Genomic DNA, 13,307 nt, shown 5'->3' on the forward strand with positions numbered 1-13,307 from the left:
AAATAGTAGGAAAAAAATCGTTTATTTCATTCAGTGTTGTAACAAAAATTTCATTTCTTATTTTCATGACCTCTTTTTAAAAAAATTTAATGTAATTGTTTCATATTTAAATTTTCAAAAATATGTCAATGGAAATAATCAAATTTTCAAAAATTCTAATGAAAATATGTTTTTATATCATTTTATGAAGTTAATTTTTATTTGTTTTGCATTTTCAAATTTTCATTTGAAGATATTTTTATTAAAATTTCTGAGAATGCAGCTATTTTCAAAACTTACAATTAAAATTCTTGAAAATTTAATTGAAATACTTTTGAAAAATGAATTATTTTTAACAGAATTTTACAAACTTTCGTACTATTTTGTTTCTAAATTAAATAGCTTTTTTCAGGGTTGCCATAAGTTAGGGAAATAAGGGGAAAGTCAGAGATTTTTATTAAAAGTATTGGAAAAAATAAAATTTTTAGAATTCATAAGAAAATTCTGAAAAAAAATTCATAAAAAAAAATTCTGAAAAAATTTTAGTTTTAAGGGCATTTGAACCTTGATGACGTCACACATGCTTTGCACAATCTGTAACGTCATCAAGGTTCAAATGCCCTTAATGCAATTATCTTGATAAATAACAAAATTCTTCACAAAGATTCAATTATTTTTAGGAATTTAGAAAAAAATTCTTTGCAAAATTCAATTATTTTTATAAATAACAATATTCATCACAAGAATTCAATTATTTTCAAAAGTAATAAAATTCATAGAAGAAATTCAATTATTTTTACAAATTTTAACGAATATCTCGTCAAGAATTCAATTATCTTTATGAATAGCAAATTTTTTCGCCAAAAATTTAATTATTTTCAAAAATTTAAATAAAATTCTTTGCAAAATTTCAATTATTTTCAAAAGTTTGTCGTAATCTAATGATTTTCAATATTTACAATTTTTATAAAACTTATTTAAAAATTTAATTATTGAAAAAAATTTTTGATACAATTCTACGAAAACATTCAATTATTTTCATAAATAATAAATTTTAATTAAATAAATTCCTCGAAAAATGCAATTATTCTTAAAAATTTTATTAAAACTTGACGAAAGAATTCAAATTTAAGAAACATTCAATTTCAAGAAAATAATAAAATTCTTTGCAATGATTCAATTATTTTCATAAATAACTTTTAATTCGTCGCAGGAAATCAATTATTTTTAAAAAATTTTTAACTAATTCTGCAAAAGAATTTAATTATTTTTATAAACAACAAAATTCTCTCCATAAAATCAAGTATTTTTAGGGAATTTTAATAAAATTCTTTTCCAAAATTAAATTATTTTCATAAATATCAAAATTCATCAGAAGAATTCAATTCCTTTGAAAAATAATAAAATACTTTGCAAAAATTAAATTATTTTTAAAATTCTTTTAAAAATTCTCGACAAGAATTCAATTATTGTCAAAAATGTTAATAAACTTCTTGTCAAACTTTCAATTATTTAAACAATATTTAATAAAATTCTTCGCATGAATTCAATTATTTTCATAAATTATTATTTGAATTCTTCTTGGAAATTCAATTATTTTAAAAAATTTTCTAAAATTCTTCAAAAAGTTATCAATTGTTTTAAATTATTTTCAAAAATTGTTATAAAATTCTGTAATATAATAAATTTCAGTAAAATTTTAATTAAATTCCTTAAAAGAAATTAATTATTTTCAAAATTTGTTAATAAAATTCTTCGTAAAAATTAAATTTTAATAAACATTCATTTAGTACTAAATAAATTATTTATTTTTTGTATTTAAATAATTGAGTTCTCGTAGAATTCTTGTAGAATTTATTAAAATTTTTTTTTTTACGAAGAATTTTATTAACAACTTTTGAAAATAATTAATTTCTTTTAAGGAATTTAATTAAAATTTTTACTGAAATTTATTATATTAAAGAATTTTATAACAATTTTTGAAAATAATTTAAAACAATTGAAAACTTTTTAAAGAATTTAATAAACTTCTTGTGAAAATTTCAATTATTTCAACAATATTTAATAAAATTCTTCGCATGAATTCAATTATTTTCATAAATTATTATTTAAATTCTTCTCAGAAATTCAATTATTTCTAAAAATTTTATAAAATTCTTCAAAAAGTTTTCAATTGTTTTAAACTATTTTCAAAAATTCTTCAATTGTTTTATTTTATTTTAAAAAATTGTTATACAGTACCGTCCGAAATTGTCAGTCCACCCATTTTCAAAGGAATGACAAAAATTTTTTAACATAAAATTCATAAAAAGTAAAATTTTTTTTGGTTTATATTTTGAAAGACGATAAAATTTTAAAAAGAATAAGACCTTACAGAAGTCATTTGGCCAAAATTTGTAGAAGATATTCTTAAAAATCGTCATTTTCAATGTTTTACAAAAATTTGAATAACTTCTAAAATAATGAACGCTTTTTAATAATCTTAGGCTTATTTTAAAGACCATTTTCTACAGAATAAGAATTACTTATAGGCATTAACCTGTAATTTTTAACTTGGAGTAAGCATGACGTCAAAGTTGGACAAAAAAATTCAAAAAATTTGAAATAATATTATTAAAAGAAAAATAATTTTTGAAACTCAAACATATATTTTTATTAAATTTTCTTGAAAAATCTACACCATATCATGTTTTATATATGTTCTAGAATAGTTTTTAGTACAAAAAATTGATTTCAAATTTTTCCAATTTTTTTGTCTAATTTTGACGTCATGCTTATTCCAAGTTAAAAATGACAGGTTAATGCCTATAAGTAATTCTTATTCCGTAGAAAAAGACCTTTAAAATAAGCCTAAGATTATTAAAAAGCGTTCATTATTTTAGAAGTTATTTAAATTTTTGTAAAACATTGAAAATGACGATTTTTAGGAATATCTTCTACAAATTTTGGCCAAATGACTTCTGTAAGGTCTTATTCTTTTCAAAATTTTATCGTCTTTCAAAATATAAACCAAAAAAAAATTTAGTTTTCATGAATTTTATGTTAAAAAATTTTTGTCATTCCTTTAAAAATGGGTGGACTGACAATTGCGGACGGTACTGTAAAATTCTTTAATATAATAAGTTTCAGTAAAATTTTAATTAAATTCCTTAGAAGAAATTAATTATTTTCAAAATTTGTTTATAAAATTCTTCGTAAAAATTAAATTGTAATAAACATTCAATTATTGAATAAATTATTTATTCTTTTACTTAAATAATTGAATTTTCGTAGAATTTAATAAAAATTGATTTAAAAATGAATTTCGGTTAAAATTTTAGATAATAATTTAATATTAAAAGCATTATAGTGAGAATTTTTAGAAATAATTGAATTTTGAAAACGTTTCAAATTCAAATCTTTGGAAATCAGAGTTAAATTTTTGTGGCAACCCTGTTTTTGAAAATAGTGGGAAAAAATGCAAAAAAGTCATACAATCCAAGGCCGACTATTAAGTGCAAGAAACATTTGTTGAAAACAAAAATCATCCTTTCAATTTAAAAAAAAAAAAAAAAAATTTAGAAAAAAAGAAACGCTAGTGAAAATATCACAAAATTTGAGAAACTTTAAAAATTATTTTCCATTTGTATACAATGTTAAATATATTAAAAAAAACTTTAATAGAGAATAAAAATTTTACATCCAAAGTATACATTGCTCCTTTTTTTTAACAATATTAAATGAAAATTATAAAAAAACACTTTTCTTTCCTTATTACAATAGTAATAACTGCGATCTTTATCACAATATATATTTTCCCGAAAAAGGAAAAAGGGGAAATAAGAAAGACTTGAAATATAAAAAAATTTGCTTGAATTAACAATAAATTGCAGTATTAAAAATTACTTTTGATTAACATTAATTATTATTATTATTGCTAAACAATAAATCAAAGCATTCCACAACGCTTATAGATTAATAATAATATTCACGATTTTTCTACAATCAGTAAATTGCTATAATCTTAAAAAGTGTACAAAATTTTTACCTCCATTGACAAAAGTGCTAATTAAATGCAAATTAAAAATCATTTCGTGCTTGACAAATCAAAATTTTCAACCCATTTCCTATAATTGCCAAGCTTTAAATATCATTTGTACATTGTTAAATGGTTTTATAAAAACTAAATGTACTTTGGTATCGATTGTAAACGAGAATGCAAATAAAAAGTTTAAAAAAAAAAAAAAAAATAAAAGATTAGAAGAAAGTAATAATGACACTTGATTTACATCAATTCAAGATGACGTCGTTTTATTATTCGATTTAATAGAAAGAAAAATAATGAAAATATTCGACAGTCAGAGGAGAAAATTGTCAATAAATTTATTTCTATAGAAAATTTTTTACAATATATATTTATATGTATAATTTACTTAACGTATTTTTCAGATCCATTGCAATAAAAAATATTGTAAAAAAAATAAAAAGATCTTCAAACACTTTTTTTTTACAATTTTGATATGCGTAACATTTTTTTTTATGAGAAAAAAAAGTTCATTTATTTCTCTAAACAATTTTTTGTCGATTGAATTTTTTTTTAAATACATTATTTTCGAACTAATTTGTTAGTAAACCGGTTTATTATTCAAAAAGAATTTTATGGATGTACTAATAAAAATTGTATAGAAATGGGGATAAAAATTTAAATTAAATGCAAAAATGATGAAAGTTTTGTAACGTTCAGATTATCTCAATTTTTAATGAACAATAATTGATAATTTATTATAAGTTTTATTTTTACATAATTTTTATCTACTTATTTTTTTTTTTAATGTTTACAAAAAAAACCATACTTGGTTTTCATTTAATTTTTAAGTCTTTAAATATTATTAACCATGATTCTTTTGTTACCCGATTTTTTCATAAAAAGTTGTTTATATTTGTAACAGTTATTTGGTAAAGTATTTTTATACAATTTTCCTTATTTATTATTATTACTAATTTTTTTAATAGAAAAACTTAGAAATTATAAAAAGTTTCATTTTAATTATTATAATAATTATTATGAATAAAAAATTATAGTAACGAAGAATTTAGCATTAAACAATAATTAATAAATAAAATTAATTAATTAATTTTTTATTAATAATTAATAAAAATGAAATGTAAAAATCATAAATTCATAAGTGACACGATCCGAAGAAAGGTGCCTTAGAAGAAGAAATGTTTAATTAAGAAAATTTGATAATTTCTCAAATTTCATTGAAAAGTATAAGAAAATGTATTTTTCGAATAGAAGAAAAAACAATGAAAATTATTGAAAAAGTAGAAACGAAAAGAGTGATAAAATATCTTAATGTAGATATAATATGATGCATGTATATACAGGACTGGTTTTACCTAAAAATGAAATTGGACATTTTTTCCTTCTCTTTTTTCTTTGTTAAAATTTTTCACCGAATTCTTATAAAAATAAATTTTTTAGATCGAAAAATCTTTTACTTTTATTATAGAAATTGTTTGCGAAATGCGATAATTGCTATTGTGTGCATTATATTTTCAACAATTTTACTTTTTATTCTAAAACATTTTTGTACACAATTATTAAAATAAGTTTAATTCGAAAAATGAAGAAATGACAAAATCTAAAGAAATTTCTAGAAAATATTTTCATTAATTTTTATTTTTTTATTTTTTTTTTTTATTTTCTATTATTTTATTTTTATTTAATTTTCATTAATTTCGCATTCATTGTGATGCGAAATGAAAAAAGGACCGAAGAGGTTCCTTAAAAATTTATAGGTTATGTTTCTTGTTTTATAAATAAAAAAATGTATAAAGAGAGCTGACTGCAAATTAAAACTCCTAGTTTTAAGATTATACGTTTTAAAATATTCAATAAAAATTATTTTTTACTTTACAAAATTAGAGAAATATTTTATTCAAGGTAATAAACGCGCATATAAACATAACCTATAAGTTTTGCTCCTCACATTTACTTAGAAAAAAATACAGCAGATGAAGCGACATTTCTCAATTTAACGTTTTAAATTATTTCTATATTTGGCACATTTTTCAGTTAAAAAATAGAAATTGTTTAGAAAAACACGTACACATGCAATAAAGTGTTTTTTGACGACTACGATCAAAAAGGTTACAAACAATCGGATCAAAAGTTAGTCCAATGTCATAATTTCGTATTTTTAAAAGCGTAAGGAATTTAATTTTCTACATTTTGAACAATTTAATAAATAATTTATTAATAATTAAAATTTGAATACAAATTATACTTTTTTGTCAATAATAAATGATTAAAGCAACATAACCTAAAATTTACCAAATGTTTCTTATTGACAAAATTGTAATTTTTATTCAAATGCAATGTTCAAAATTAAATTCTTCGCCTCTCCACCAAAACGAATTTCAAATTTTGTCTTTTTCTTATAAATTACGAAATTATGACATTGGACTAACTTTTGTTTTGACTATACATCAGATTCTTCCTTCGAAAGCGAGGGACAAGTTTTAAAAGTTTATAACTTTTTTCACAATTAACAAAATGTGATACGCTCCGAAGAAAGAAGTAAAAAATTTGAGGTTATGTTTGGAATTTTCGAAATGAAAATACACAAAGAGGATCAACTCTAAATTTATAAACTACTGATGCTTGTCTTCATTACATCTGAAATAATTAATAAAACCTGTTTTTAATTTTAAATTAAGCAGATAAACTTTTAATTAAGATAAAGAAAAGGACAAACATAACCTTAAAATTCTTTGCTTCTTAGGTAGCTTTCTGTGGAATGCGTCAAAAATATTAATTGAAAGGATTGACTGTTCGATTAATTTTAAAAAGATTTGTTTTAGAATTAGTAATTTTGATTCATTACAAAGTTTTATCGTTTAAATCATTCGAAAAAATGGCTAGGAACAAATAGACATTGAAAAAAAAATCGGGAATTCAAATTGGAATAATTATTTATCTATTTAATAAATTATGGTAAAATCTTTTGGAACTGATTCATCGTATAAAGCTCTAACATTTTCAACAAAAACCAAGTAAAAATTTATTGAAATTATCAAAATATATGCGAGGGACATGAAAATTAAAGGTTTCAGAGATATAACCAATATAGCAATTTGCCACAATTTTTATAGGAAAAATGTCAAAATTAATTAAACACAATTTTGTTTCAGAAAATAGACGGCTAAAAATGTGAAACAACAATTTTTATTTTACTCTAAAAACATGTAACAATAAATCAGGAATAAATATCCTTTCCTAACTCACTCTTCACGATTACATTTCTAATTAAGTTTTCATTTATAAAAATCTATTATGCGCTTAACTATTATACTGGCAAGGTAAGTTTTTTTTCTAGGGTAAAGTCCGAGGTAGATGACCAATTAAAATATTTTACAGAAGTCACACCTCGGATATTATAATTTTTTCGACTTTTTTCGACTATTTTCAAAAAATGCGTCTTTTTTCGACTTATTTTAAAAAATTTGCGACTTTTTCGACTTTTTGACAAATGTTGCAACAAAATACCAAATTTTCAGTACAAAATGCAACTTATTTCGATATTTATAGAGTGAAAAATAATTATAGACAAAATTTTTCAAAATTATATTTTTTGAATCATTTTTTGACGATAATAAAATTTTAAAAACATCCGTATAATTAAAAAATTTTAGAATAATTGAAATTCTGTAAAATTTAAATAAAAATACCTAGTTTACCTTTTTTTTTAAGTAATTTATTACAATTTTTGAAAATCAACAACTTTTGAAGAATTTTAATTGCAAATTTTAAAAAATAATTAAATTCTCAAAAAATTTTAATGAAAAATCTTCAAGTGTAAATTTTAAAATGAAAATTAATGTAAATTTGCTTTTGAAAAATTATATTAAAATATTTTTAAAAAAAGAAATTCTCAGAATTTTTCCATTCTAAGTTTAAAATTTTTTTAATATTTCAATAATTTCACTTACATATTTCAAAAAAATCAAATACACACAAAAAAAATAACAGGAAAATTCTAGTTATAACTTACAGAAATTCTTTTAAGAAATTCAATGATTTTCAAACAATTACAATATTTAAAAAAAACTAATTTTCAAAAATGTTTTATTAAAATTTTTTAACAATTAATTATCCTCGAACAAAGTAAATTAAATTTCTTAGAAATTTAATTTTTCAGACTTAATAAAATTTTTGGAAAAAACATGTTCATATTATTTTATAATTAAAATTCTTTAAAAATTTTATTATTTTTAAAATATTTTTTCAAAAATTCTTTTATTTTTTTAAAGTATTTATCATATTTTCATTATTTTTAATAAATTTCATAAAATTTCAATTAATTGGAAATTTTATCAAATTTCCATTACTTTTAATAGATTTGATCAAATTTCCATTATTTTTAATAGATTTGATCAAATTTCAATTATTTGGAAATTTTATCAAATTTCAATTATTTTTAATAAATTTTATCAAATTTCAATTATTTTTAATAAATTTTATCAAATTTCAATTATTTTAAATAAATTTTATCAAATTTCAATTATTATTATTAAGTTTTATCAAATTTCAATTATTTTTAATAGATTTTATCAAATTCCAAAACATTTGAAATTTTACTAAAATTCAATTATATTTGGAAATTTTACCAAATTTCAATTATTTGGAAATTTTATCAAATTTCTATTATTTTTAATAGATTTTATCAAATTTCAATTTGGAAATTTTATTAAAATTCAATTATTTGAAAATTTTATCAAATTTCAATTATTTGGAAATTTTATAAAATTTCCATTATTTTTAATATATTTCATCAAATTTCTAAATAATTGAAATTTAATCAAATTTCAATTATTTGGAAATTTTATTTAAATTCAATTGTTTGGAAATTTTATTAAAATTCAATTATTTGGAAATTTTACCAAATTTCAATTATTTGGAAATTTTATCAAATTTCAATTATTTTTAATAAATTTTATCAAATTTCAATTATTATATTATTAAATTTGATCAAATTCCAATTATTTGTAAATTTTATCAAAATTCAACTATTTGAAAATTTTTTAATTGTACCTACATTTAATTAAAACTTATTTTTCAAAAAATATTTATAAATATTTTGAAAAAAATCATTTTAAGAATTTCTTTATTACAATTTTTTGAAAATAATTATTATACTTTAATAACTTTCGAAAATAAACAATTATTATAAAAAATTGAATCTATTCGTAGGTTGTGGCGAAAGTTAAAATCAAACGTATTTAATGTTTATTTATCAATAACAGTTTTGAAAAAACGCTTTTTTTTATAATTTTTACAATCCCTTAAAAAAATATGGCCATCTCCCTCGGACTTACCCACTTTTGCTTCTATTGCTTTTATATTTAATATTATTTTCTTCCTTGAATATAAATCTGTCAATTTTTTTTATTTTATTCATGTTAACAATGTAGGTATTGATTTATATTTGTTAAACTTTTAACTCGAAATTTTTAAGCCTATAATTTTTAAATTAATCTAATATCTTCTCCCATACTAATGTTAGATAAATGTTAAATAGAAAAATAGATTAAAAGATTGTAGGACAAATAAATTATTTGAAAATACGATTCGGTTAAATTTAAATATGTACAAATTAGTCCAATCTATTCAGGACTGGAAATTATGAAAATAAACTTACTTAGAATAAATCCGAGAATAAATCTCAAAAAAATGAGTCTTTTTTTTCAAAAAAAAAAAAAAAAATAGTTTTTTAAGGAACAACAATAAGAAGGAAAAAGTGTCCAATCTCACTTATGTTAATAATCTGAGCGCAATTTTCTACAACTACAAAAAAATATATATATATATGTATATGTGTTGTGTATATATATTTATATACAATATACATATATACTTATCAATACATTATTACATTACGCATTTTGTCAACATGGCAGAGAATAGAAATATTCGAAATCTCCATTAAGGAAATTTAAAGAATATGTTAATATACGACATAAAAGTTATTTTCTTCTCATTATTACCCGCGCCTAACAATTCGCTTAATTTTTTTATCTACATCTCTTTTTTTCCGAACACTCGGTCTGTACACGTTTTTTTTTTTTATCATTATAATTTCATCTTCGCACAAAATATTAGTACGAGATTTGAAATTTTATTTATTGTTTCAGCTTGTTTATAAATTTGTAATCTTTTTTTTTTTTAAATGTTAATGCAATTGGTTTAATGCTTAATTATTGTTTGAATAAACAATTCGATTATTATGCTCTTATACGTCATCCCTTCATTTTTTTCTGTCCATTTCATTATTATTTTCTATTATTATATCAATAAAAATCGTAGTGGTGCAATAATCGAGGAACTCAAAGACTCGAATTTCGAAGAGATTTTTTCAAACAACTCAAAATTCAAGGCTGCTTCGTTCTCGAATACGACAATTCATTATAAAATTCAACAACTCTACTTTTCTAAATCTAGGGGTTTGCAATTGCAGACTGTATAGTAAAATTTTCATGAATTACAATCCGTGGTTTTTTTTTCTTGCAATAAAAATAAGAACATAATAAAAATGAATGAAAAAAATTTATTTTTGAAAAATTTCTCTTATTTTTAAAAAACTAATAAGAACTAAAAAAGGAAAATAAGAACTTAAAAAGAAGAACATAAAAATATTTATTGTTTGGAAAATTTTTAAAAATCGTAAAGAATGTAATTCTGAAATTAATCAAACTGTATTTTTGGGAAGGACTAGGGTAAGTGCGGGTATAGTCGGACAGTACTAGTAGTCGGACACTTTCGTGTTTTTGGCAAATAAATAATAATGCATTGTGATAATTACTTTAAAAAGTATACTAGACGAATGTGTGAAGTTTATATTTTATTAAAATAGTGTTATTTTCGAAAATAATTAAACAAGAAATATTTTATTTAATGTTTTAAAAATCATGGTGTCCGACTATAGATACAACCATTTTCGAGTAGCGCGATGAGTGGCACAAAGTTTTGTTGATAATTAATCATAAATATTAAAACTTATAGGGTTTAAATATTATATTAATAACTTCTAATATGCTTTAATTCCATTTTTCAGCAGATAGCAATTAAAAAATTATCTTTTTTACTTTATAAATTCTAAATATCTGACAGATGTCCGACTATAGAAACAAGGGGAAAAAGTGTCCGACTACTAAAGCATTTGTAATTTTTTATTAAAATGTTTATATTTTATTAAATACTCAACTATTTGTAACAAATTTATATGATTTTTAATCCTGAAGAACTCCTTTAATTAATAATGTGCTTATAAACACAGAAGATATTTGCTATTTCAAGAAAAAAACCATAATTTAAGATTGTATCCTTAAGTGTCCGACTACTAGTGCATTTACCCTATATTTACTTACAAATCTACGAATAACTAATAATTCCAAAATTCATATAATAGGTGAAAATTTTACGGACATTGATAAGGAATTTTTTCTCTCCTTTTCGGGCAATAAAAAGTTTCTTGCAAACCCTCGTGATAAATTGCTTTATATTATAATATTTATGATTTATTTATAATTGTACTGTCGTCAAAATTAACGTGAAATGATCAAAGTATTTATATAATTATATTGATAGTGCATGGGCAGATAAATATTCTTTCATTGAACATCGAATCAATTTCCGCAATGCACTTGTAAAAAAATTCTCAAAAAACTTATACGTATAACGATTAAATACGATATTTATGTGGACTTTCGATAATTCTTTTTCTATGACTTGTCTTTCATTCGAGAATATATTTCGAGAATATTTTTTCGAGAATATTTTTCAAGAATATTTTTCTTACAGCAGATTGAAATAAAAGTTCATGTCTGCATTTTTCTTCAGATGAAATAATTGTATTGAAAATATCTCGGAGCATTTTCGAAAAATGTTTTTACTGTAACTTAATTATTATTACTATTATTATTAAGTAACATTTTGGTATAATTTTTTTAATCCATTTCTCTTTCTTTTCTTCTTAAACTAGCAGACATGGATTTGTAAAGAATAATTTTACAAAAGATAATGTCAAGAAGGAGGCATAACTATTGTAAAAATTTGATTTACAAACGACATGTAATCTATGAATGGTATGCAACTGATGATATTGTAGTTGTACATTTTATGCACGGATTTTTAATTTATATGTTTATGTATATTTTCATTGATATATTTATATATATATATAAACGTATAATAAAAAGTCACGAGTTAGCTTATAACGAAGGATAATCGTATCCAAAACTTACGCTGTCTGCTTTGCGAGGACAAACTTCTCGAAATACACGTTCAATAAGCGTTTGCCTGTGAAAAAAAAATATTTATTTAATTAATTTGGTAATTTTTTTAAATTGAAATAAAAAGAAACTACCTAATAAGTATTGTCAACTTGTACAGTAAAAATTTAATTAAAAAGTTAATTAAAAACTTCATAGTTTTATAAAACTGTTTATGGTAAATGTCCCAATTTAAGGGCTCGAACCATAAAGTATTTAAAAATTAAAAATACGGACTTTACGGACCAAAAGTAAAAAATTACGGACCAAATACTGACAGAAAAATAACGAATCAAATAAAAAGAGAACATTTTACTTAAAACTATAAATTAAATTTTTCATAACTATAAAACATGAAGATATCGATAGATATCGATAGAAATCGAGTGATCGATTTCTTCATGTTTTATAATAATTCAAGATGGCAAATTGATAAAATCATTATTTTATACTATAGAAAAATATTGTACTTCTTCAAAATTATTTTCATCATTTTAATTCAATTATTATTTTCAAGAATTTTTTACTAAAATTCTTCTTTAAATCAATTAATTTTCAAAAAAAGTCTCTGACAATTTTCAAATCCATTGGTATACAATATTCAATTTTACGAATTTCAATTATTCGTAAATTCTTCAGTTAAATATATATTAGAAAATAAAAACTTTAAATAATTTCAAAAAAAAATCCGCAATTTAACTTTTTCAAAAAAATTAATTTCAAAATTTAATTATTTCTAAAAATTAAAGCTATATTGCTTTTAATATTCAATTATTATCTAAAATTTTAACTGAAATCCATTTTTAAATCATGTTTATTAGAAAAATCTACTAGAATTCAATTATTAAAGAAGAAAAATAAAAATAATTTAATGATTCTTAAAATTCAATTCTAATAAAGAATTTTATCAACAAACTTTTAAATAATTGAATTTTGAAATTATTTTAAAAATAATTGAAATTCTGCGATGAGTTTTATGATTTATGAAAATAATTGAATTTTATTATTTTTGAACA

The 13,307-nt window shown here is 20.5% G+C and overlaps 1 protein-coding gene across 4 annotated transcripts in view; it reads right to left on the reverse strand.

Moving 5' to 3' along the window:
* LOC122510052 (protein phosphatase 1A) overlaps positions 1 to 13,307 on the reverse strand; it is a 55,223-nt gene that overhangs the window by 1,101 nt on the left and 40,815 nt on the right. For 3 of the 4 annotated variants that reach the window (XM_043624441.1, XM_043624440.1, XM_043624443.1), the window contains exon 5: positions 11,502 to 12,319. In XM_043624441.1, coding sequence (XP_043480376.1) covers positions 12,232 to 12,319 — 88 coding nt within the window. In that variant the 3' untranslated portion in view covers positions 11,502 to 12,231. Of the gene's footprint in view, positions 1 to 11,501; positions 12,320 to 13,307 lie in introns of those variants that run through there. The other variant, XM_043624444.1, reaches the window with a different exon arrangement.

This window comes from Leptopilina heterotoma, unplaced genomic scaffold, assembly GCF_015476425.1.
Source record: "Leptopilina heterotoma isolate Lh14 unplaced genomic scaffold, ASM1547642v1 Lhet_66, whole genome shotgun sequence".
Lineage (NCBI taxonomy): Eukaryota > Metazoa > Arthropoda > Insecta > Hymenoptera > Figitidae > Leptopilina > Leptopilina heterotoma.